This window comes from Anabrus simplex, chromosome 1, assembly GCF_040414725.1.
Source record: "Anabrus simplex isolate iqAnaSimp1 chromosome 1, ASM4041472v1, whole genome shotgun sequence".
Lineage (NCBI taxonomy): Eukaryota > Metazoa > Arthropoda > Insecta > Orthoptera > Tettigoniidae > Anabrus > Anabrus simplex.
In genome coordinates, this window is record NC_090265.1 from 1,644,774,796 (window position 1) to 1,644,802,642 (window position 27,847).

General features: G+C 38.7%; 1 protein-coding gene across 2 annotated transcripts in view; it reads left to right on the top strand.

Moving 5' to 3' along the window:
• The window catches only part of LOC136858652 (heterogeneous nuclear ribonucleoprotein 27C), a 251,789-nt gene extending 245,695 nt beyond the window's left edge, over positions 1 to 6,094 (top strand). For both annotated transcript variants that reach the window (XM_067138366.2, XM_067138367.2), the window contains one exon: positions 4,466 to 6,094. In XM_067138366.2, the coding sequence (XP_066994467.1) occupies positions 4,466 to 4,581 (116 nt within the window). In that variant the 3' untranslated portion in view covers positions 4,582 to 6,094. The remainder of the gene's footprint in view (positions 1 to 4,465) is intronic.
• The last annotated feature ends 21,753 nt before the right edge of the window (positions 6,095 to 27,847 follow it).

Consider the following 27,847-nt stretch of genomic DNA (forward strand, 5'->3'; position numbering starts at 1 on the left):
AATTTGGTAAACATCCATACTGATATCTGTAAAAATAATTATTTTAAGTAAAAAGCTCAGCGATCTCTCTCTAACTATTTATTCTAAAATTTTAGATAAGATAGGTAGTATATAAATTGGACAATAGTTATTTACGTCAAATTTTCTAAACCTTTTTGCTACCTTCAGCATTTTGGGGACAGTGGTCTCATTAAACGAACTGCATCATGATTTCAAGGTGTGACCGTGTGTTAGTGGAACACGGGACTTGATTGTTGGCCCTGATTCAAACAACTTGATATATGACATAGTTGAATGAAAGTATATTTGACAATGAAAACATTTAGAACTTGCTGGTTTTAGTTTACTTAATCTTGCAGGGTTTTAGGATAGATGGAATAAAATTAGTAGATTTAAGTTGGTTAAAGAGCTGGGGGAACATCCTTCATTTTGGAACACTTACTAATGCAGTTGTAACTGTCTTAGACTATTGTTGATGTAGAATGTTGATGGTATGGCCTTGGCTTATGGAAACGTGCATTGAAGGTGTCTGAGGAAAAAAAGGAAGAAAGAATGGGAAAGAGAGAGAGAGAGTGTGTGTTTTTTTTAAAATTGAAATGATATTTGTATTACTTGCTCATTCTGTACCTGCTCGCGCTGACCAGCCGTTCGAAGAGTGGGTTGCGATCTGTTCAACTGTGCTTGTGCATGTGGTGATATTGTTGGCTAGCAATTCTTATAATTTAATATATTTTACAATGTGTTGAATGGTGGAACATCCCTCAAACTCTATCTTATTAGTTAAACATCAACACAGAAATGAAGATCATAACCTACGATTAGAAGGCAAGGTAGTACCATTTCCTTCCACGTGATATTGCTCCAGTCACTGTTGTTTCTCCGGCATCTTCTCACCCCCTTTATTCTTTGGTTTGCCACCCATAACCTCACCAAATGTTTCACAAAGCTGAGTTAACACTTCTATTTGCTACTTGCTTTACGTCGCACCGACACACACAGGTCTTATGGCGACTATGGGACGGGGAAAGCCTAGGAGTGGGAAGGAAGCGGCCGTGGCCTTAATTAAGGTACAGCCCCAGCATTTGCCTGGTGTGAAAATGGGAAACCACGAAAAACCATCTTCAGGGCTGCCGACAGTGGGGTTCGAACCTACTATCGCCTGAATACTGGATACTGGCCGCACTTAAGCGACTGCAGCTATCGAGCTCGGTACACTTCTATTTGAACAGTATTTATGAAATTACTAGTGAATTTATTTTTCACCTATTATTAATCTTGCTACGGTTTCATGTTACATTCGTAGAGTTTCCTTCTTCTACATAAACTGGTAAAATAAACTCGCAGCACTAAGCACGTTATCTCCATCTGCCATCTTAGACCAAATATTTTTGAAGGAGTGCAAGCACTCGATAAACCACTTCCATGGGTTCGCTTTTTACCACTGCTAATAAACCACTTATCTATGGGTATGGCGATACTTTTTTCAGTTTCTGTAAATCGGGCTAACCACTTCCACTAAACACGCACTAGAATTCATCTGTTCACTCACTGTCTTTGAACTGGCTGCAAAAGCCTGGCTGAAATAGTTGACAATGGCAGAAATAGAAAAATCTGTTCATGTAAGGAAGCGGTGGTCACATTGTCAAGCGGCTTATTGTCATTAGTGGTTGTTAACTGTTTGGTAAGGTGATACTGCTACAGGTGGCGGGTGAAAGGGTGCTGGGTGGGAAATGTTCCTCGCACCTTTTCTCAGAATACGTGCTGGCAATATCTACTGGTCAGTTCTTGTGAAGTAAGACAGCAAAAGTAAGAGTTTTAAATGGCGATGGAAGAGCTTCCTGCCTAGGTTCATGGATGTGAGAACCTGAGGATAGCAATATTTGTTACAGAATATGAAATATATATTTCAGTCAAAGCTGGTGCCCCTGTTTGCACTCTCTGCGGCCTCCACTTTGAGGACCACTGACTTACATCATGCTTGTCTGAGATCTTAAAGAATTGTGGGCTTAGTCTCTAGGGTTCTCTTTCTTTAGCTTAGGGGAGGGGGTCCTTTGAAGCCGTACCTTTGTTTGCATATTTAAACAGAGCCTACATTTTAGGTTTGTCTATTTCCAAATGGACACACTTATAGAGCATTGTACCAAAAATACGAAGCGTTTGTTCTTTGACAGTGTGGGGCCGATTACCTAGATGTTAGCCTCCTTAGAGCAGCAATGACCTTCTTTATCTTTGACATTGTGTATTGGAGGAGTTTTGCTTGGTCTTGGTCTTTCTATTGTATGCATGTTTATGTGCCATCAAGACACGTGGATACTGCCCGAGTGAATAGTGATATTTCATTTAATATACATGGAATGATGTGCAGGGTGTCTGATATTTGTGTTTACACTCTTTGAACATTAATAGTGAATACAAATGACAGGAATCATAAACTTTTTGCATGTCGCAAACTTTCTTTTGTCGTCGATCTGTCCACCTCCCAACAAACGTTTCATTCAGGAGTGGTCATGCGACAGTGTGATGTGATGGTGCAGTGTCCTGCTAGAAACAGCATTGTTCCTTCAAAGATATCCTCTGGCAGACATATCACGCTGCACTGCTAACCCAGGAAGATAAACTGCTCATGCTACCACAATTCTCATCAGCCAAGTGCACGGTTGTGGTGATTGACAGTTCCATTCAATTCAAGTTGCCTCATCAGACCAACTATTTGTGCAATTTAGTTTATTTCATGTAATCATCAGACCAAATAATGAAATTGTGTTGCACTTGTTCACAACCCACCCACAAAATTTAACACACCTACCTGGATTGTTCTTGTTCATAGTGTGAATGGAGTAACTTGGAAATCTAGGACTCTCCACTTGAATTGTTATAAAATCTGATGAATGTGTCATTTACTTGAACATTACTCATTCAAAACTTCTCGAGTGGACTTTTGACATTCTCACGGGATTGTGTGAAAGTCTGCAACATTGCATCCCCAGTTCACTCGCCCATTGCCATTCTCTTCTTGCCACCCTGGCCCTTCTGTACATCACACAGTTCCTTTCCTCTCAGACTTCTCGTGTGATACTGTAATTGTAAAATCTAATGGTAGTTCAGTATAAAATTCTGACCCCAGTCATCACATTTCCAAAATCCCTTTCAAATCCACCTACATTGCTCAAAAGAAAACTTATTCACCTCAGCCATTTTGTTTACAATTGTAATGCCTGTCGCTATTAGCTACAATCTGGACTAAAATCAGCAGAATGGCTACATGTGCTCGCACACACTCAACATTGTCACTATAGCTTAAAATACAATCCCATCAGGTTGTCTGTAATAGATTTTGTTATTAACATTCAAAGAGAGCAAATATTAACTTGGGACACCCTGTATTTTATGAGGGCCAGATCTGTGGTAGTACAGAATGGCCTTTGAGCCGCAACTACTTGAACTGGTGAAAACGTGTTAACTTTATTTGATAGTTCTTATTGCCTGTGATACAGCAGTCACAACCAGTTCATTGTATTGTCTGACTAGATTTTGCTCAAATGGGTCCTATCCCACCACAGATCGTCAATAACTTGTAAGAATGTCATAGTGCTTTTTGCTACTAAGCCTATGTTGTCCTGTGAGAAATACTGTACCTTCAGATTTTGTAAAGCAGATAACTGGTTCTGCGCAATTCAAAGAAGTAGAAAATGTCACTAAATTATTCGGGTAACAAAAATGATCTAGCTGGCCAGCATACTTTGCTCTGCGTTTTGTAATCAAATCGTTCTTTGAATGTGCTTAAATGTTGACTCATTTACTGGTAATATTAGTTTTACTGGTATGTTAACCCATTTTTGGGGCAATATTCTGACATCGGATATCTTGTATGACTGATAATATAAGCAGCCTTATGCGTACACAATAATTGTGTCCAGAGTTAAATAATTACCTATTTATTAATTTTCATTGTTCTATATGAGTTTGTTGAATTACCACCCAGAAGTTAGCAACAATATGGAAGACCTTGAAAATCAGCTATACTGTATAATGGATTAAAGTAACTATTTATTAGTTTACATCCATTTACCCTTGGCTATTATATATTGAGTTTCAACTAGAAGTTTGCAGAAATACTAAAAGACCTTTAAAATCAATAAATACATTCTCTTTCATGATGAAAGTAGTAAGGGACTGAGGAAAGTTTTTGGTTTGTGTGTTGAAGTGTTAGTTGCTCCATTTGATTTTCATCTGTTTGTAATTTTGTGTCTTGACAATTGGAAATCCTGTTAGATGTAACTTTCACCATTAAACTAATCATCCTCTGACCCTGTAGAGATATGTTCCATTCCTATAGTTTTGCATTCCCATCATTGATGTCCTTCTTCCTTACTCCATCCTTGTCCTGTATATATCCCCTTAGGTTCCCCAACTATACCACGCAAGAAGGCCCTCAAGACCAACTCTCCCACTTGTACTAATGCAGGGCAAGGGGATGGTGCTGGTGCTGGAAGCTATACTGGCGGCCCTGGACCACAGAGAGGGGGAAACTACAGTCAACCCAACCAAGCACCGAGTTTTCATCCCTACAGACGCATATAATTTCTTCAAGAGACAGTCACTGGCATCCTGGAGAGGAATCGCACCTTGCCGTGGAATGATGGTGAAAGACTAGCATGCTCGTCCTGTGAACAGTTTGTTGTTTTTTTTTTTTTTTTCTTTTTGCTGTGAAGTTATTTTAATGGACGTCTGATTTGGAGCAGCATCAAAAATTCAATGGAATAGGTGTTGTGCTTAAATGAGATGGTGTCTTTTGACAAGTATGTGAACTTATTTCACAGCAGTTTACACTAAAGTGTAAAATGAAGTACTGACAATTTTAACTGGAACGTTAGGACGTTTAAATCCGGTATTATTCCACATGAAAATATAGAAATATTTAGTATTTTAGTTCCTTTTTTTCCCCCCAAGTAAATTTGAATTGACAAATTTCTTCTCTGTCCAGGCAGATATGCATATTATTCAATTGATTTCTAGAAATACAACCAGTTTCTTAGTTGAAACATGAAACTATGGTTTTGTTAGTTAAAATTTGATTTTCTCTTGATGACTAATGCATTATAGAACGTTCTGACTTTTGTTCTATGTCTCTCCTTTCCTATTAGCTCCTTTAATTTCTATGAAATAGTTGCTTTAAGAGGTTCATTATATGTTTATAATATTTAAAAAACCTAATGACTGTTCAATAATTTGTTGGTTTGTATTTTAATTTCCATGAAGTCTGTACTAAAGTACATTCCTTCCATATTTTCCAGTTGTATAAACATTGTTAGTAATAGCAAATGTTATCCAATTGAAATATTACCAGAAAAAATTGCTGATGTTGACAGAGGTAGTTTTTAACTGTATACTTATTTTCTTAGCATTACCGTGAGTTTCATTTCGAAAAATACATATTCAGGGAAGAATTTTACTATAGGCATTGATGATCAACTTCACTCATTTTACCAGGCAGACTTCAGAGATGTTATTAAATTTAGAAGCATCAGTCATGTTGCAGCAGCTTAAGGCATTCTTTTTACATGATATTGCATAGCTAGAAATTTGTCTTTTTTCAAAATTTATCAGTTTCTCATCAGGTTCATTAGATCCCAGTTAAGCTCATTTTTTATGGCTTATGTTAGTTTATTTATTAACCTATTATAAGACAGAACCCTTAGTTCAGGAGTTAATTGAAAACTATCAGCCCGGACATAGAAAGGAGACCTTGTTATCCTTGAGAATTATTTGAAGTATAGGAACTACCTGCAAGCAGTGTCAACATCAAAACTTTAAAATACGTCCTGTTTATTACCTTTGTCTTGGTTATTAAAATTTTCATTTTTCCCTGTCTTGAGCTAATATATAGCTCATGTATAAACTTATTAGCTTACTTCAGTTGAAATTAGTAAACAAATAAGCACTAAGGAAATGAATGTTGTCCATTGTTTCTGCTATATTTTGTACTGCTCATCAACCTGCACTTAATAAAAAGAAAATCTACATTGTAGAGCTTTCCATGTTTTGTAACTTCACCTATTTCTTGTATTAAATGCAGTGTTCCCATTTTACAGAATGCTATAATTATTTGTTGTTCCACTCAGCAATATCCTTTCAAAATTCTTTTCCTTGAAGTATGATGTACTTGCATGTGTTGTCTGAAAAGTGTGTAAATGCTATAGTGAGTGATTTTTCTCTTTCCAGTAAAGTTTGATTTGATGTAATCAATTTAAAGTCCAAATTTTTGTATGTTTTTATATAGGAATTTTTCATACAAAGATACCAAAAATGTTAAAAAATTATGTTCTGTAATATGTAAGAAGCAAATTTGCATTGCATAAAATATAATACACGAACAATTTTTTTAAACATCTCCAAATTTATATCGATATAATCAACAAATATATAGTCGATGTCAAACCCTAAGTGTTTTATCCTTGATGAATCGTGCTTCAGATGCATATAGTATAGCTCTCTAAGTTGGGGGACCTAAAGTAACAGGTGCTTTGGAAGGGATTATTTTAAATTCAAAATCTCGAGTCAATAACCTCTGTGCTCTTCCTGTCCAGCGTGATGGTGTACTCTTACTAAGGTGCAAATGCTGCAATTTTATAACCAGTCTTTCTACTGCTCGCTGGATGGGATTTTTGAAGTGTTGTGCACGAAGGTAGGGGGGTATTTATTGACGTTATAACTTAGTTCACAGTGGAGCATTAAATTACTTGCATGTCATTCATTATTGAATGGTGTAGGGTGGTTGTAGGTAACATCAACTTGTTTGATTTATTGTTAGTGTTTGGAGAAAGTAGGAGAAATGGATTTCTTTTGGTGGGGCTACATGTATGATACAATTTACACAACATGACCTGGTAACAGGGATGATATAGAAAGCATTAGAGCAACAAAGCATTCTGGGGCATATAGCGCTCCATGTGGATCAAGGGGATGCTTTTTTAACTTATTTTTTATAAATAAAATTGAATATTTTGCTACGCAGTTACAAAAATTTCACTGCTCATTTGTTTTCCTGAATTCCATTACTCGTAACTTTCTCCTTTAGAGTAGCTCATCCCACAGCATAGATAAAGCAGAAAGCTTGCCGAAAAATCGGGGGATTGGGCCGTAACTACCCTGAAGCACCTCTTACTTTTGGCCAACCAAATTACTGAGGTATGTTTATCTGAAGCACTCTGTTCCACCTCCCAGCATGCACGAGTTAGAAATTTGCTGCTTTTTTTCCAGTTGGAAGGAGAACGTGCATCTCACAACAAAGTAAAATTATGAATATTGTCTCTACCCAGACAGACACAATAAGAAGGTTGGGTAGTGTTGAATGTATGGGTATATGGAACAGCTTTGCGAGGGGACTGGTTAAATTCGTGTTTCTATCTGCAGTTGTTTGACTTGCTACCTTTAAATAAAGAGATGACTGGACATGAAGATTACACATCCTGAAGATGTGTGATTTCTCCAGCTAGCGTTATGAGAGATGGTCTATTTATTGGTAAGACCAAAATATGGCTTGCGATTGAGATAGCTAGAAATAAAATTCAGGAAACTCAATCGTCAAAAGTTACCAGTGTTTCGCCCAGAGTACGTCGGCACTGCATTGTGTTTATCACATGTATGGCTTGCAGTGGTGTCGCTACCGGCGTGCTAGCCGGCCAGTGTCTTGGAAAAGGTGCGGTATCCAACTGATGAGCCCATGCCGCACCCTGGGCGAAACACTGGTAACTTTTGACGATTGCGTTTCCTGAATTTTATTTCTATTTATTGGTAAATAGTTGGCGAATGTTTCTCGTTGTTTATCCATCTTGTAATTTTCAGATATATCTCTCTTCACGGTAACATAGCCTTGATACTTCAGTCTGTTCAGCTGTCAGTAAAGACTACAACACTTAACAGAAATAATGTGGTTTTCTAGAAAGGGCACATTTTAGTGGGTGGTGCAGGGCCTCGCAAAGGCCCAAAATCTCGCATGCAAGCAGGCTCAGGGGATCTGTGCACTGTCCATCGGTCCGACTTGGTTCGGACCAGTGTTTTGTCTTGCGCAACTCGGCTAAGCTTGGCTCAAGTCTGCTCGGATGATGGAGCGCTGATGAGCAAGAGGGAGACAGCACTATTGCTCAAAAGCTAGGAGTAGGGGTCTGCACTCTGGTCAAGCTAGCGAAGTCGTCTTTTGCATCTTTGAACCACGCAGTGCTCCGGTGCATGCACCCTGAGAGGCCCTGGGTTAGTGTGTGTAACAATCATATACTGTAGGTGAGTAAACAAAAGTACAAGCAGTGGTAACACGAGTGATACTCAGAGGTGCCAAGCATTACCGGATTGTCCGTAATTGTTAGGGATTTCACCTCCCGATTACAGCATTACCGTCAAAGGATAATTAGGGAAAAGCGATGAGATTACTACAAAAGTCCTTTGAAACTACAGGTAAGAAGGAAAAAAGTCCAATCCTTTCGAGGATTACTGTTCAACCCTCTTTGTTTCACTGTTTGTTAGTTGACAACGATACTTATTTGATTGTTACTTCCTTTTGCTACCCCTGAGCGTTGTGAAATTTGTGCTCTTCTCCCATTGTAAAACCATAAGTATTGTATTTGCTGTATTAAGTGTACCCATGGGCGCCCGCAAGGGGGGGGGGGGGGCAAGGGGGGCGCTTGCCCCCCCTGGAATTCTAAAATGGTTGATGTTCAATTGTTTAATATCATACCAGATTATTTCATAAACTGAACTTACTGACAGTCATCTAGGAACTGTTATAAGCAGAAATTTCTGTAAACAATTTAATGTTGCTGACGTTATATTGGTTTTTATATTCAAGAAAATTGTTAATATGCCCCCCCCCCCTGGAAAAGATCCTGCGGGCGCCCATGAGTGTACCTGACAATAACTCTCCCACAAGAAGAGTTTTCAGTGTTGATAGGAAAAGTTGGACAATTCAACCCTACAGTAAGCACATCAACAATGGAATCGCTTATCATTCAGAAGAAGAAAATGTCATAAGAGGGGGAAGGATGCTTCAAGAAAACCTACAATGAAAAGCAGCTGCCTGGTGCAAAACAAGCTACGAAGAATGTTTTATAGCAGAACTAACAGGTAATGTGCAAATTTTAATGTGTAATGTGATATACTTTAGAATAGATTGTCTCAAAGGTCGGCACCTCTGCGGATACACATATGTATGCCTTTGAACATTGCCTCTGTGAATTTACTAAATGCCTCATCAATCCTTTATTTATAACTAGCTCCGTGGCCTCATTCAGTTCTATAGGCTCCGTGCGCCGATGAGAAAAATGCACTGCTGCGCTACGAGTGGCGAACACTAAGTTAATGCGATCACCACGTACATATCTGTCGTCTGACAGCGAGCTGCCACGGCCGACTAAATAATAACTGGAATTTCAGTGTGTTTTATACAACAACAAGCGGCTAAAGTATTCCAGAAAGTGGTCATGTATTACATTTTAAAGAAAAACTGTTCGCAGGAAATAGCAACAGATTGAATAACGCTGGTTCACTAGGTACACTACCATTTCATAATAGAGACAACATAGTAATTTATGTATTATTTGTGGTGATAACGAGATTAATATTCATGTACACTTTCAACAATGCCGTCTTCAGAAAAATATATTTGTTCTAATTCTAATACGTTATCATGTTAGCGTAGGTTAATGTTGCTAGGGAGGCTTTGGCAAAAAAATAATTGCTGCTGTTATTTATACAGTTTACTCAGAACATGTCACCTCGCGTACTGATCAACCCTATGAATGGTCTCGACCTCGCACTTCAAAAGTGGGGAAAGAGAAATAAAACAAGGAAAAGAGCTTATAGGACCTTTTTCTGATAAAAAGGCACAGGTTTGATGTTGGACCAATTGAAATTCCAGATTTTGAAACCGAATGTACACTATCAAACATGTTGCGGGAGGAGAAAATATCAGAATATCTTAACGTTGCCAATAAATGGTTGTGTCTGTATTTATAATATGATCACGACCACCTCTATAATATAACGGTTAGCGCCACTAGTTGCCTTCGTCGGGGGCCCGGACTTGATTCCCGATACAGACAGAAATTTAAGATTGTCTTGAGGGTACATGCAGCTAAGGGCAATCGACCGCAATTCATGGCGACAACTACTTCTTGAGTGTACTTCCCCTGCGCAGGCGGGATAAGCTGTGAATGATGATGAGATGGTTCAAATATTGTAACAAAAATATTTAATTCCAAAAGGTGATGCGATAAATAATTCCTCACTATACGTGTTTTTATTTATTTTCATATCGACAATAACAGGAATATTGTTGACGGTGATTGTGGATGCAAAGCGGGTCGGTCGAAACGCTGTAATGACATTGCTGCTTTGTGTTCCTTTATTAACTCCGAGAGGGACTCCTCCAAAACCACCATCGTACGACAATGGGGAAAACCGAAGTATGCTCGTAAGGATCTATATTCGAAAGGAGAGAAGATAGCAGAACTGTTGAAACTATACGTCCACGTTGCTGAACAAACAGAATCAACCACTTTCAATAAAACTTGTCTACCTACGAGTAAAACATAATTGAGTGTGCCTTCACTGACATGCTTAGAGCCGAATGTGAGAATGAAAATTACGTGGTGGCAAGTTCCATTCTACAAAACGTTATAGATGATGCTGTAGAACGGAGCAAAATGGGGGATTTGATTAACTGTGTGAACGAAGTACAAAATCAGAATACCCAATGCAATCCATAGGTGCTATTTAGTTACGAAAATGTCCGCTGTTATATTATCAATCAAACCCGTGAATTATCTCGATGACTTGCCTCAAGATGTGCAACTATTTTATACCCGAAACGTTACAGTTACAACAGAATAGATGTACAAAATTGCATTTGATTCAAGGTTTCAGTATCGCTGTGCTGCATGGTTCAAGCAAAGAAAATTACGCTTATCTGCCAGCCAGCAATCTCGGCAGATTACGACACTGAGAAGTGGTGATTATGATCAGCTTGCAAGGTCATTTCTAATTTCCACATCCCTTAACACACCTGCGATGAGGTACGGTAGGAACACTGAACAACTGTTCTCCGGACCGCCTTTTGAGCAGACTAAAGCGGAAGTGCGTGTATAGACCAGGGGATGGCGCGGGCGACAGGGGCAGCGCCTACGGTGTTGTCATACGGTAGGTGAGGGGGCAAGAGGGGTGCGCTACTCGGAGCGAGTTGTGGCAATGGTGCAGTCAATGCGGAGCTGCCATACTTACTCAGTAGATGTCCTGAACACGTGAGCGCAGTTCCAATCATAGTCTGTTTAAAACAGCAGTGAGAGAATTTTATCAGTGTGCTTCGCTTTTACAAAAACAGTGTATGTGCGTGTTGTGTGATAATTCATAATTCTTGTAGTCTCTTGTACGTTTGTAGGTTTCTTCTTACTCGTTATTGGATATTATTGTGCAATGGATCCGAACAAAAATTCACCAGACTGTTATAATTGAAGAAACGCAAGATTTTTACGTCCGGCGAGAGAAATATGATTCTGCCTGTTTATAAGCACTTCCGAGCGAATAGTGTTGACGGCGGGATTAGTTTACCTCGTGTGCTGACCCCGACTCTGATTCCGACTTGGGTATGCAGCCACTCGATAGTGACACATATTAATTACTGTGGCACAAGGTAAGCTGACGCTGAAACCTCCTGCATGATAATAATAATAATTATTATATATATATATATATATATAATATTTTTATAAAAATATATTTGTAATAATGAATTTATTGAAATTGTGCTGGACAAAGCGGAGGTGGGACAGGTTTTCGCCTGGATCCCCAACTTCATCTGTCAGTTTCAAGTTAATTCCAGTACGAGTACATTATCCTCACTTTTCTCGCTTATTCAAAAATCGCCCGTGAGGAATCAGGCCATATATTTAGATAATAATAGTGAATAATAAATAATAAAATAAAAATAGTAATAATTTAATGAATGTAATACTGTTTATGTCAAAAGAATTCGTTCGCAATGCTTTAATCGTGAAATTGTAGTTAGTACATTAAAACTGTGAAAGCCTCCGTTGCTCAGGTGGCAGCGCGTCGGCCTCTCAACGCTGGGTTCCGTGGTTCAAATTCCTGTCAATCCATGTGAGATTTGTGCTGGACAAAGCGGAAGCGGGACAGGTTTCCTCCGGGTACTCCGGTTTTATGTCACCTTTCATTCCAGCATCTCTCCAGTATAATTTAATTTCATCTGTCATTGAAAGATAAAAATTTCGTTGTTCCGTATTGAAAGTATTGCATTGTTTTCATATGCATTGTTTGTACATGTTTTTACGGCTGACGATGACCTGGACTAGGGTCGAAACCGGTCCCATTTATAGTTACTATTAAATAAGAATGTAATCACTACATTTCTTTCTTTTATGTATTGAATAGGTTGAACCTCTTTTTCAGTTATTTAATTTTTAACGTTTCATCTGTCAGTCATTAATCATTGCCCCAGAGGAGTGAGACAGGCTTCGGCAGCCGGCTCAATTCCTATCCTCTCCGCAAGATGGGGCTTCATTTATTCCATCCCTGACCCGGTCATTGATTGGAAAACAGATTGTAGGTTTTCACATTTAAAATTTAATTCAGTAAATTAATTGTTTAAAGATGTAAGCCGTTAAAAAGATGTATGGGATTCTAACACGCAGACGTTAGTGTATTAATTATTTTAAATTCATTCGAGGTTCAATCCGTGAGCTGTGCTGTATTATAGTGGTGGAGTACAACTTTGAATGGCGCGCCGGCTCGTTTGGCAACCATGGCGAGTGTGACGAGACAATGATTTCACATCCGCTTTAGTCTGCTCAAAAGGTGTTCGGGAGAATAGCGGTGGCAACTCAACGACTGTTTTGTAAAACAGGTGGGAGTGTGCATCAAAGTAGAGCAGCCATGGCTGTGTTCGAGTCCAGACGGGATATTATTTCATCCCAGTGGCTTTTCTCTCTTGAAAATTGTCCTTTTTCATGTAAAGGAAAGCCTATTATTCAAGAGAAACGGAGCAATGTGTATGTGACACAACAAGGTGAAATTAATATTAAAGGTAGTCACTTCTAACACACTCAGATGCAGATATCCACGTATGTTTTAAACATCAACTTATGTGAACTGTTTGTATATTCTAAAGAAAGTATCACTGTGAAAATTTCAAGGGATGAGCAATTCCTATCTACTGTCATTCCCTTACTGGAAAGGTATTTCCAGTATTATCTGCCATTAATTCGGAATATGTAAAACTGTATTCTTAATCGAAAAATGGTCACATGGAGGGGCACGTGTATGCACTTTAATCTTTTTATTACCGGGCGAGTTGGCCGTGCGTGTAGAGGCGCGTGGCTGTGAGCTTGCATCCGGGAGATAGTAGGTTCGAATCCCACTATAGGCAGCGCTGAAGATTGTTTTCTGTGGTTTACCGTTTTCACACCAGACAAATGCTGGGGCTGTACCTTAAGGCCATGGCCGCTTCCTTCCAACTCCTAGGCCTTTCCTATACCATCGTCGCCATAAGACCTATCTGTGTCGGTGCGACGTAAAGCCCCTAGCAAAAAAAAATCTTTTTATTTTGCTAACTGGCGTACTTACAGTAACAAAGATACATTGTATTCGGTCCCAAACGCTTTCAGGGCTTGAAGAGACATTGCTTTTTATGTTTTGACCAATGTTGAGAGACTTACCATGTTTAAAATCCACCTTATGTCTCATAATAAAGCAGAGTGAACACAACGAGGCTAGTTCATTTTAATTTGAAGGAGAAGTCCCCTTCAATAAATGTTAATGTCAATTCCTTGCTGGGAGACGAGCGAAAGTTTTGTTTGCTTTTACTCGTTCGACTCTCCATTCTTTCAGTTAACACCGACATAAACTAAATCGAGCGCTGGCCAGCAGCTTCCGATTTACCCGGAAACTTTCCGTTTTTTAATTCGTCTTCCGATTTTCCGATTTATTTTTAATTCCTATTTTTTTTTTTTTTTACCAATATAACCTCCAGTACAGTCAATACTCGTACCCTAGGATAAAGGATACATTCTTATGTGCTTGTGTAATTTACCCAACTTCATTTTCAAGCGTTTTTATTTGATGCTTTATTTCGCGAGTGTATCGTCCGTCGCCTTCGTGTGTCGTGTTTCCTGCTCGCTACAACAGCATGTGTGCTTTGCGGCTGGGGATTCGGGACGGCAATAGTCCTACAAGCAAGAGAGGATAGCGAGCGCTATCGACTCAGTTAATCGGGACGAAAGAAGGAGTTTCATATTGTGTGGTTCGCGCACTATTAACATCGTTTCTGTGCGTAATTTCATTGGAATTGTATGCCGCGTGATTTTTCTAGCGGTTCCGTGCTTTTTCCCGTGTCACAGTCGTATGTTAATAATGTATGAGACATACCGATCTGTTTTGTATGTGGTATTTAGCGTATTTCAGTGCATTTTTGTTTATTCTTACTTCATAATTTTGAATAAGTTGAATGTATTTCAGGGAGTTGTGTCGGTGACAGTTTCTGGTATTTTCTCTTCCCAGGTTTCTGTATGGTACACTAGTGTTGTGCCGATGCCGGTGTCTCTTCGAGACTCCTCTGTCGGCCTTTAATGTAGGTTTTTCAGTTGTGTGTTTTACTAATACAAATAATTTCTGTTGTGTGTTAGATTCGTATATGTAGTTGATATCGTGTTGCGGTAGGTTTAGGTACGTGTGAGTGTTGCGGTCATCCATCCAGTGGGTGACCACTCCCGATGTTGCTTAACTGTCAGTTGTGTGTGTGTGTGTGTGTGTGTGTGTGTGTGTGTGTGTGGTGCGTCTGAGTGGTAGTGTTGTAAGTGTGTTGGTTGCCTGGCAAAATATACATTCAGTGATCATGGCTAGCACAGTTATTGTGTGTACGATGTTGCTCACCCTATTAATTTAGGGCTTGCGTAGCTGGTGTTGCTTTCGGAGATCTGCAACGCTACATCGTATTTACGTTCGCAGCGTACTATTTTGTATGATAAAATAGTAGCTATTGCGGATGTTAAGTGAAGAAACAGCATTTAGGTGTTAAATTTTTGAAAAGTAATTAGGATCTGATATGTGCAGTTGTTGGCACACCGCCTCGGCTGTACCCGAGTTCCAGTGCTAAGGAAGTGAGGACTAGTACTTGGCATGGTTCTTCTTGGCAGGAGGGGGGGTTTAGTTAACGATGAGCTGTCTAGTGGGCATGGGATTTGGAATCTGGTTCTGGGTTGTAATGAGTTTGAGAAGTAGAAGGTTGATTAGGGTTGAGATGTCCTGGTTTGGCTGGATGGTTTGTTCTGGGGTGTAGGGTCCTGGGTTCGAGGGTGGAGGGACTGGTGTGCTGTGAGTGAGTAAGTGTAGTGAGTGTCTGTGGTGTGCTTTAACTGCCCTTTTGATATATTTTCTCTTCACGTTATCGCCAAAAAGCATAACAAACGTTACCTCCAAGTGTTCAGAGATACCTATAAAATTAAATTTTCGTTCATTTTACAGTCTAATAAAGGACACTATTATGCGAATCGCCTCGGGAGATAAATTTTATTTCGAGTTATCGAAATTTCGAGATATAGAGAATAACCAAATACAGTAGAGACAATACGCGACACTCAGCAAGATATCGAGGGACAGCTATTAGAGCTCTCTAGCGGGTACCTGAGAACTACTGATTCTGTCATAAGAGCACGTGTATTTGTGTGTGAAGTTTTTGGTGTTATTTATGCGTTTTCAGTGAGTTGACATAATTAAATAGTAGCGTGTGCCATTCTTTGATATCTCCTTTCAACATGAGGGGAAAGGTATGTGCTGTGTTTGGCTGCAGTAACTATGAAGTACAGAAGAATGCGCAGTCCTTCTTTCGCTACCCTCGTGACAAGAAAATGTAAGTAATATTGTGTTTGTATATAAATTCTTCCGTGACAAAGTGATTTTTATAGTACTTCATAATCTTCTGACCTGCTCGACCCATATTTTAACTGGCATATTTGATTATATAGTGCAGCAGTTAACCTTCAATACCGAGGTGGTGTTGTGGGTGTGATCTGTGGGTTTTGAAATGTCACAGAAGTGGTTTGGATAAGGTGTACAAGAAAGAAGGGACGTTACGCTTATATAAGAATTATAAGATTTGTTCAGATCATTTCCAGGCCAGCGACTTTAAAAATCAGTGCTTAAGGAATGTGCCGATATTTTTATTGACAAGTGTCTTAATGTGATGTTACAATGTTTTTTAAACGAGAAAAAAAGACAAATCTAACCGTAAAAGTTCAGGCAGGAATGTATTTTATTATATAGTGCAGCAGTTAACCTTGATCTGTGGGTTTTGAAATGTCGCAGAGGTGATTTGGATAAGGTGTACAAGAAAGAAGGGACGTTACGCTTATATAATAATTATAAGATTTGTTCAGCATTTCCAGGCCAGCGACTTTAAAAATCCTCGACTATACAGCCAAGGGAATGTTACACTTTTACACTTCAAAAATCCTCGACTATACAGCCAAGGGAATGTTACACTTTTACTTTAATTGTACGTAAATATTCCTCAAAGCATCACTATCGACATTATTTTCATACTTTTCTTTCTTTTATCCCTCTTCTCAGATTAAAGCCGGAATTTTATAGATTTTCTTTCTGTTAGTAGGCTTCATGTTAAGAGGAAAATTGTCCAGCTTTTAATTGTTCATTGCATCATGCATACATGAAAGATCAACCCATTTCACAGCAGTCCATTTCACATCTTGTTTATATGTCTAATTTCAGTCTTTAAATAATAACCTTTTAAATAATTCTTCACTCATTTATCCAGAATTGCTTTAGCAACTTCGAAGTTAATATCTCAATAATACTTTCTTTCTAGACGTAATTTATTTATCCATTTTCGTATATGCATTTCCATTGATATTTGAATTTAGCGCGACTTTTCAGGTCAAGTCAGTAGGAGCGCCACCGTCGAATTGTCTCCCATTTTAACAAGGCTAAATCCGTAAGTGTCGTGTATTGTCTCTGCTGTATTTGGAATAACTTACCGTTTTTGGGCATATATAGCACATAATTGAATCATATGTATCTACGGGCTTTTACTGAATGCATTATGTTTAACGGTACTTAAAGCAACTCTATTTTACGGCATCACTTTAATTATAACACTTACTATAGTAACTTTTTAGAAGACAGGACACAGTACATAAAGTAGTGAAACAAGAAACATAGCTCCGTTAACACGTTTGGAAAAAAGCCGTTAGTCTCTTCCGTTTGTTGCGGTTAATCTTTCTTCCCTTCATGTTGAAACTTCTTGTCAATACACGCAGCCGAGTTTCGTAAATGGAGCTTGTTATCCGCGACTTCTGGGCCTGCTTTCGTACGTGACCGGCAATTGACACCTGAGACATGGCGAGGCTTTGCCGATTTGCCGATCACTAGAAGTTTGCATTTTTGGTTACCGTCATATTACTTTCCAGCTTCACTGGAACCCTTTCTTTACTTGTTAACTGTTCCTCATAAACCGCGAATGCCGTATTGTACAGTTAATGTTGCACACAGTTCGAGTTACAGAGTAATTTTTGCTTCAAGGAAGGACATGTTTGCTCAAGACCAACTACAAAATCTCAGACCTTAACCGACCTATCGAAACTGTCCATAATGGCAGCAGCTGGAGTGCTAGCATGCGTTTGTTTTGATTTGTGTAAGCCGTGTTGTTAACAGATATTTACGGAAATTTGAATATTATTAATCGTACATTATATTTATTTATGGTCTTAAGTAGGTTACAGATCCTCTTTCAGTGTCGTAAGAAGCTGTTTGTTCTCAAAAGAGCTTATTTATTCCAACAATATCGGTGGTGATTAGGTTAATGTTGATTCTCGTGTTTTTCTCTGAAAGTATTTTCTTCATTTTTAGTTACCTGTGCAATATGTTTATAGTTTAATGTGCTGTGTGCCTGGATGTAAGTAAGAACTTCAGTGTTCCCGTTTCCAAAAGACCTAGTATTGAGGCAAAATTGGGTTAAGAGCAGTCGTGAGGAAAACTTCGAACCGAATCTTACGACTAATAATATTGTGTGCATGAATCATTTTATTATTTTTGAAATCAAATGTATTGTCAGGGAAGACATTATATACCCATAGAAGATGGAGATCTAATGCGAGTGCCGCGCAAACTTCCGAAGTTGAAACTAATGATGCCTATCCTAACATTTGCCCTATCAGCCAACGTACCTTACTACAAAGAAAATTAAATCAGTCCCAGAAAAATCCGGAAAATCATGACCAAGATTTATGATTTAGAAATTAAATTAATATTAACGGTGGTGCAAGAATGATACAATTAGTTTTCAACGTTTTACAATCAACATGCGTAAACTAAACCTAACCCCATTTCCCGTGAGTGAACGTGAGGATTATGTTCTTTCTTTATATTAAAATACAATTATGCCGTCAATTCTGGTGAGTTTTAGGGTGACAAGTGCTTTAGATGGTTAAGTGTATCATACAAACATCGCTTGTACCTACTCAACAATACAGGTGGATTTTGGAGGGTTGAAATTTTGTTGGATATATTTCTTTGCGTTTTTTACATAATGAGCTGTGGTTAATGGTGGTGTTACATAGTATGTCATATAAGATTAATAATGTTCTTTGTTGACATCGTATTTGCTGACCGGAGATTCATATGTGAAATATTTTTATACTCTGTGTCTGTTTCACCCTGACGTTGATACAATAATTTTCCGTTCGTTATTTTCCCCTCTGAAATTTAATTTAGACTTACAATACGCGATAACGCTACTTTTAGTGTTAGATGATTCATATTTTGCGTTAGTGAGTTGCATTTCATGACGTTCGATTGTGATATTTTCTTCAGATGACTCGGAATAAACATGCATAAATAGAAGCAGCTTTTGGGTGGTTAGGCCGTGTGTTTTTTGTAGAGTTTCGCCCAGACGTGCCATTTGGGCTCATCAGCTGGATTGGCGTGATTGTGCGTGCACGTCTGGGCGAAACTCTGCAAAAAGCACACGGCCTAACCACCCTAAAGCTGGTTCTATTCATGTGATTGTAAGATCTGCGGCCGTGAAAGCCATTTTTGGTAAACGTGCATAACCTTTCCCCCAACCTCTCATATTGCACACCGATGTCCGCCATGTTTTTTCTAGATTACGGTCTGATGTAATTGTAGTTGGTCTTGGTTTGCTTCGAGAAATCGAGAAATTCGTACAACTGAATTTCGAGAATAGAGACATAAATACACGTCAAGAATAGGACAAACGGCCGGAAAATCTTAGTTCGAGATAATGAAAATTCTAGTAATGGAGGTTAGAGATATCGAGGTTCGACTGTATTATTATTCGTATGTGTCATAAATGAGGGTGATTAGGTACATTTTCTTGTAACCATTTAAATGTGTTTTTAGTTTAAGATTTAAAATGAATGGTCAATTCAAATTGTAACTGTAGATATGTATGCTTTCCATTCTGTCCTTTTTTCACTTAGTCCGTGATGCAATATGTGTGATGAAATCCAAGAATTAAAAATCTTCCTATTTTTGATTTCTAAAAGTTGGCAGATATGTAGTCGCAAGAGCGCACCACTCGCCATTCGCACGGCCCCTATACCGCGAATCTTTAAATAATTTGAAACTGAAGTAACACATCATTGTCCTGGACCTATTCTACTTCTCTTACCCTCCATGACAGAGTTTATTAGTATTATTCTCCTAGGTAACCTATGCTCTTATCATTTGCATCACATGATCCCACCACGGAAGCTATTTTATGCGTTCATTCCTACCTTAATCTTTTATCTCATCGTTCCCAGTACCTACCTTCCTGACGTTGTTTCCACTTGTTTATACCGGCAGTTAATCTCGCTATTTTCATGTCCGTCAATTGTAACTTATGAGATGCCCAGTTTTCATTTCTGTAAAGCATAAAGATAGTTATGTCCTGGAGCTGACTTCTTTCTTAGAGAATACTGTAGACCGCAACTGCGAGCTCACTGCATTAGCTTTACTGCACTGGCTTGCGGTTTGTCTTCCCTGTGAACCATGTGACCTTGCTACGGTGGGGAGGCTTGTGCGTCCCAATGAAGCAGATAGCCGAACCGTAGGTTCATATGTGTCGGAGGGGTTGTCCCCATATAGCCACCAAAATCTGGTGATGCCCCAACTAGCCAGCCACTCAGGCGTGTCCGGTCCTAACCCTCTATGAAAAATTCGAACTTACACCGCTATTTCAGATTTTGGGAACATATACTTCGATAAACAGACACTGTATAGTGGGTGAAGCTATCTACTGAATAATGGGCAACAGTTGATTTAAAACAGATCCTAATTTATTCAAAATAAACACATAAATAGCAAGGCAAATTAAACAAAACAAATTAAACATCCCTGGATTCAATAACTGTAAAATTCATTGCGTATATGAACGTCCAAAGTCCTATATCTAATGAACACGAATATACCATCTTACACTCGTGGATTTAAATCTTTAATGTTGACGCAAAACGGAAACTGTGCTTGTATTTTATTTCTCGCTGAATGGCGTGAGTAGCTAAATTTCATGCCCACAAACATTGTGGTGAAATCCTATCCGACCTCTACGTAAATATTTAAGGGATGACTAACACTAACTCTAAAACTTGGAAAAATGAATCGCAAGAATCAATTACTTATACACAAACAATATTACAAATCAATTATATCATCCCTCACGTGGATTTCAATTTCCCACGGACACACATTATTTTCAACATAAATTAAACACATGACGCACTCACAACACCTGTAAACATAATGTCAGTCTCACATACAAACCAAAATACATAATATTAACATTCAGCCATGAACACTGTTCGCCTGTCATTCATACCAACGATGACTATCTCTGACATGAACCTAGCATATGCCCTTCCCAGGTCACTTACCGAAAGCACTGTCTAACTCATTAAATAAAACTGTGGGTGATGAATGCGCATGGGCCTTCGTTTATGACAATCCCTGGGGTATTAACTATTCGCTTCGCCCGACCACACTAGCCCTGGCGGAATTTACACACTGGGAGATCACACACGCTCCCTAATCTCTATAACTTGAGGAATTACAAATCTCAATCTCACTATCTCTATAGCTTGAGGAATTACAAATCTCAATCTCACTATTACCTTCCCAGGGCCTGTCTGTACACTATAATCAGATTCACATGACTATCGTGTCATTACGATGAAGACTCTATCCACGTTTAGTTAGACCATTCTATAATACGAATACCTGTAAATATGGACTCTTCCTACGACAACAGGAATTATTCCCTGAATTTACATCTTACTAGCTGGTTCATTCCTAGATGCTGAATTTTAACACACCTCAACACACATTTGACGGCCGAACATTTCACTAATTTAATTTAACACTTTGAATTCTCTCGATGATTCTCCTCTTAATTAGGATCGAAGAATTGACAACATGCATGTAACGATCACATTCATTCTCTAGCATACGTAGAAAATCACACATATCCACGCATGTCCTCGTTCGTTTCAAAACATGCATACTACTAGATTACACTAGGCCTGACATTATATTTGAGGCTTGTCCGCGCGTTTATTAAGAAAGGAAAACTATCACTTAATGAAATGTAATTATCCACATTAATTTGACCCTTATTTACATTTTATTTCCAAATGACATGCATCCTTACGTTAACTCCCACACTAAACAAGATGAAATGAGATGAAATGGGTCGATTCATTTACCAATTCTCGCTTTTACTCTTACGTTACTGGCGATTGCCTCTTTGAAAATACAAAATTTTATAAATTAAAACTACTATTTACAAATCCCTGTAAATATCTACGTAAAGTGCTACATGGTTAAAATGGTATGTTTTCTACTCAGCCTTCAGGTCACTCCTTGCTTCGGATCGGACGGCCCCATCCTATTTAGGCCATCATTGTAGTGGGCGTAGGATGTCCAGATCTCAGTTCCGTCTCCCCCCTGTGGTCCAGCTGCTGGTCTCCATTGTCGCGCCCTCGTCCTGGATAGGTTGCTCCTGAGGCTGCGTCTCCGGAGTATCTCGTACACTGCTGTCTTGTCGGTAGCCTAGTGACACTATAAAATTACGGTCACCTTATGAGCTATGTGTAACTGAGCTCCTGAGTTTGTGTGGCTACTATAGCATCCTAGAATTTGTAATGTTATTAAATTTAGGTGCTAACATTGTCTATTCTCTCCCTCTGCTCACAGTTCATGGGTCTCCCCTCTCGTTCGCGCCGCGGTCGCCCGACAGAACATTTCCCGCACTGCCAATTAACACTGTTCTGTATTTCCGGGACACGATTTGGACTTCGACGTCGGTCAAGCCCCGTTAGTCTCTTTATGCGGTGAACAATAGCCTTCCACCGTCGCGCATGTTCCAATGGACTCGATTGTAAAATGGTAACACTGATTAAAAATAACTGTTTCTCTGGTTGTTATTTTCTTATAAGTTCAGATAACTGCGTTCACGAACTTTGATTCAGAGTACCTAGACAACTCTCTGACACGAGGTAAAGTGATATCTAAATATTACTACGATATGACAGTGTCTCAATGCATCTGTCTGTAAATACGAACGTCACCAGTCAATATGTAGAGTGTACCAGTGAGACGTTCAAAGTAACACGAACTCGCGTGCCGATCCACAAGTACAAGAGTCTGACAATCTATGAACGAGAAATAAACTGTTTGACGAATGATGCTAAGACCGATAGTACTATGAATTCTGATGTCGATAAGACTACAACTGCGATTACGATACCACTCAGGATTAAAGAGTGCCTTTCCAGGTTCTGCGCGGCTAAATTTATCAACTCGGTTTTCTCCCTCCAGTGTATTCATCATTTTGGTTTCTCTTGCCTTTAACCAATCCTAGAGGGATAATTTACATGACGCTTTTCCTCATTGGCTGGTTCGTTGTGATTCCTTGCACTGAATTCAATTCTTCCCCTGTTTGTGCGCGCTTGGGTTAAACTTTCTACTATTGTACGGGCTTGGTCATATTTTCTAGGCCTCCACTTTGTATTTTTGACGTTAGTTCAGATCTGTTGCGAATGTATCACTTGGTTCAATTGCGTTCCTTTTCAATTGTTTTTATGACACTTCCGTCACACTACTTTTTAACCGTGAAGCTGGATATCGAGTGTATTGTTTCCTCCTGGTCAATTGTCTTTCCTCGCTCCCAACCCCCTGTTGTTCTTTCCGGTCAGTCCTCGTGAGAATTTATGGCAGGGTTGGCATTTTAACCTCTTGTCGAAAACACTTGCACGTCAACCCAGGGTTCTTTTCTCTGTTCGCTGTATAAGATTTATTTCCTTGTCCATTCTTTAGAGAATAAATATACTTGATGCCAGGATACGCTTTCAATGAGCTCGTATTGAAAACGGGCGCAGGGTATCTGTCGAGAGATCAGACTACCGAATAGTTATTCGAAAGGGGGGTAGCAGCCTTTCGGATAATGATAGGGTGGCAGTCTAGATGGTTGGTCTTATAATAATATTTAACACGGCTTAGCTGTTTTAATACAGTAACACGGCTGAAAGCAACGGGAAACGACAACCATAACTACATCCCGAGGCTCAGACGATTTAGGCGCTAGCCTTCTGACCCCAACGCGGCATGTTCGATCCTGGCTCAGTCCAGTGGTATTTAGGTGCTCAAATACGTCAGCGTCGTGTCGCTAGACTTACTGGCACATAAAAGAATTCCTGCAGGACTAAATTCTGGCACCTCGGCGTCTCTGAAACCGGAAGCGTAGTTACTGTACTGGGACGTAAAGCAAATTACTTAGTACATTATTAATATATCCGTAGGACATGCAGCTCTCTGAATGAATGAATGAATGAATGAATGAATGAATGAAGTACTAATGATAGTTTCCTCCCTCATAAAATATTCCGGAGGGAAAATATTCCCCCCCCCCCGTTCGTATCTCCAGGTGGAAACTACACGAAAGGGAGCAGTCACCAGGAAGATGGGTACTAACATTTTCCGAGTCCGAGCATGGTATGTTAGAAGTTTGAGTCGTTGTGGTAGGTTAGAGAATCTGAATAGGGAAATAGAACAGAATTTTTGATCGGGCAACTACATAATTATAAACTCAAAGTCAAACATGGGAAATTCGGGACTTTGTTTAATAATTAATAAGAAAATAGGGCAGTGGGTAAGCTACTACTTCCAGCATAGTGAACGAATTGTTGTGGTCAAGATAGACACCAAACCAATGCCTACCACAATAGTGGAGGTCTATATACCTACTAGTTCAACAGTTAAAGAAAAATCGAAAGAATATATTATAACCTTCCAATGTATGTCAGGATGAGATTAGTGAACACATTGGAAGTTTATGTCAAGAAATAACGTCAATGAAATCTTATGTCCGGTTGTCACACCTCCAGATGAATTAGAAGGCAGTCGATTTGTCTAATTACGTGAACGGCATCGCCGAATTGAAGATATCAGCAGATTGATAACCAGCTCTAAACCCCGTGGTATCTTGGAAATGTTGGTAGATAGTTAATATTGTGAAACATAGGGCAGGATTATATGAATAATACGTATTCTTCAAGCAAAATTTTTGAAATGCATGAACGGCAGTATATCTGCGACAGAATGTTACTGAGGGCCATGAAATATGTAAACAATAAATTTATATGAGAGGGCCATACCTTGTACATCTAGTCTCGCACGATCCGGCGATCGAGATGAAGAAAGGAAACTGTCGATTACTAACCTAAATACGAGGCGGCAATTATTAAATAAGTTCCTTTACTAATACAGCTGATTTGTACGAGATCGTCTTACATTATGTGTCAAATGTTTCCAATTGTCAGAAACATATGGGAGCTAGAAGCTGAGAAGAATTCTGAAAAGCAAACCGTCTGCAATTATTATGTTGTAGTAGAATCTGTTTTGTCTCTGAAGAAGTTGATACACTCTCAATCTGCACCTCAGAAAGATCGGAAGCAAGAATTCATAGGGAAAAGATTGTATTGAAAGAAGTTACTAAAGAGATATTGGCATATTATAAACATACAATATTGTAAAACAAGATATCTTGTTATTGAATGAAAAGGCAAGTGTATCGCTTGAACTGTTAAAATTGTATTAAGGTATATAACCTTGTTCTAATTGATATCTCTAAGTTTCAGGTAATATGGAAACGTCATCAGATAATTATTCAGAGGCAATGTGTGCACGTATCAACATGAATAACTAAAATAGAGGGACCTCAAAGGATCTGATCTGAAATGTGATGGACAATACTTGACAATGTTATTGAGTGAGAGCTGAACTCGGAAGGTGACATCGTCGTGGAGCAACAACCCAGGATGAGTACTTGAATATCTTATACATATTCCGCCACGTAATTGCTTATTGTAGTTGTAGAGTAGTATTTATTTTGTTGTCAATTTTGACATGAACAATTTTATCTTGAAAGCGACCGTTATTTGTTGGACATTGCGTTGTAATATTTATGATCGTTACGTCTAGTGTGGTGAGCCAGACTACGTTGTGATAATATGCGATAGTTGTGTAAAATTTCTTTAATGTTTGCTGGCAAGGTTTTGCGAAAGTTTCTTCGACATGGATGTTATTGGTACCGTAATGGTGTTATGGTAATGAACGTTAATTTTAACCTGTAGCTCAGAATACCTCGGAGGAGCTCGGTATTTTGCGATGTACGATTCTGTGGTCTTCAAAACGTTATATGATCGTGTGAAATACAGTGTTTGATAATAGAAGTGTGATACTATTATGGTGATATGGAATTAATGCGGCAACGTATTTAGTAATTTTACGTAATTGCCTGAATAGATTGTTCTTTAGTATTGTGAATTCGCTGTGCATGACGAGTTGTGCGATGTAATAAGGTGTTAGTTACGGTAGGATCTTTGAAAATATTTACGTGGATAGAGTGATGTGATGATTATAGACGTGTCATTAGGATTGCGAATTTTATGATGATGTTATGTGAAGGTCCTGATGATGGTATTGACGGTAGGAACTATGTTGGTCATGCGTGAATTTTGATGTTGTTGTGATGAATAATTTATTTAGGTACGAGGCCGTATTTTAGAATAATATTATAGGATGTTGCACTCACGAACACTAGTAGTTGGTCGTCACATTTATCCTATTTAAATACAAGATTGACCAGAGCGCACGATTTTAAAGGGATGTTTAGGATCTTCGCAAGATAATCGGTAACGTAATAATATTAAGGCTATGTCGTAAAAGAAATATGATCTTCTATGGTAAGTAAACCATTTCTTTGCTAGTTGGATTTTGTAGATCATTTGAGTTGACGCCTAGTGCTAATGTAGTATTCCAGGTCAAACGTCGCAGTGGTATCCAGAGGCGCAGAATCAACGTAGTTAGACAAAGTTATCGTAGACGTTGCAATGTCTCTTGATGTTTTTTTTTTATCTAGGTGCAGTCACCGATGAATGTACAGGAGGATCGAGTCTGTCTTGTAAAGCATGATTTTGATGGATGTTACATTATGTTGTGATCCTGTGTCTTTCAAGCATTTCTATTGCATTTATGGTGATTTTATGAAGTTAGAATAACGGTATTTTTCAAGTTGTTAGATAGATAGATACTGACATATAGTGAGATGATTTTAAAAGGAGAAATGACGGAATATTATGAGATGTTTGGGTAGGAAATAACATTCTGAAGTGGACGATTCTATAATTCCCAGTGATTTATTTTGAAAAATGCGAGATTGATAACTGATCTTTCCATGTAAGCCTTCAGCAGAGGGACACTTTGTCTCTTTTTGTTTTTCGATTTACGATGTTGTATTTATTTGTAACAAGAGCCTGAAGTTAGGTGTTTATTTTCAAGTTAACAGAATATTTTCCTTCCTATATTCGTTTGTGTTGCCGATAATTTGTTCTTAATGTAATTGATACATCTGAAGTTATTTTAAATCATTAAACGGGAAATCCTTCCATAATTAAAACATTTCACGGAGTTATTATTTAAAGTAGCGTAGGAACACTAGGTTAGTTATTTAATTTAGGATAAGATAAAATGTTGGTCAATGTGTCTCGTCGAATATGCCAATATCTTCGATCTCTTAATACTCTATTGCGGAATATTCACATAATTTTAGGCAGAAATGATGATTACATTCTACGTTAAAAGCCACGATGATAACAGTCCACTTATTTAACCTGTGTCCCAACTCGTCGGACTTGCACGTCCCTTGAGTGGAGCCTTCATGGATCTCCGACTGCATTGCTTCGCCGCGGCTTAACCCAACCTTGAGATACTGAATTAAAATTTACAAAATGGTGACAGGGACTGCTGTCAGGGCACATATAGGTTATTATAATTTTACTTGACACCCAACTGTGGGGCCAGAGTTGATTTATTTTATTACCGAACGACTAGAGTCGAATTACTTATCGCGTGGCAGTAGACTTAAAGAAAGGAAAACTCGAAAAGACATTGGTAATCAGAGAACATTGAATCTACAACATTATTATTAAAGAATGTTTGAAATATTTATTTAATCATATATGTTATGAGTAATATTGGAAGGATTTGGCCGTTAATCAGTACTACGATTTTTACTTAGTTTCATTTATGACATTATGGAAGGATTTTCCGTAAAGTTTCAGCTCTTGTTAATCGGGATAATGAGTCATTTAACTCGGATAGAGCAATAGGTTGTTCCGTGTCACTTATTGTAGGATGTCCGTCATATTTCGGGTCAGATCCGGAGAGACCCATACGTTCATTTATTGAATCTAATTCGTGAGGTGCTAGGTAG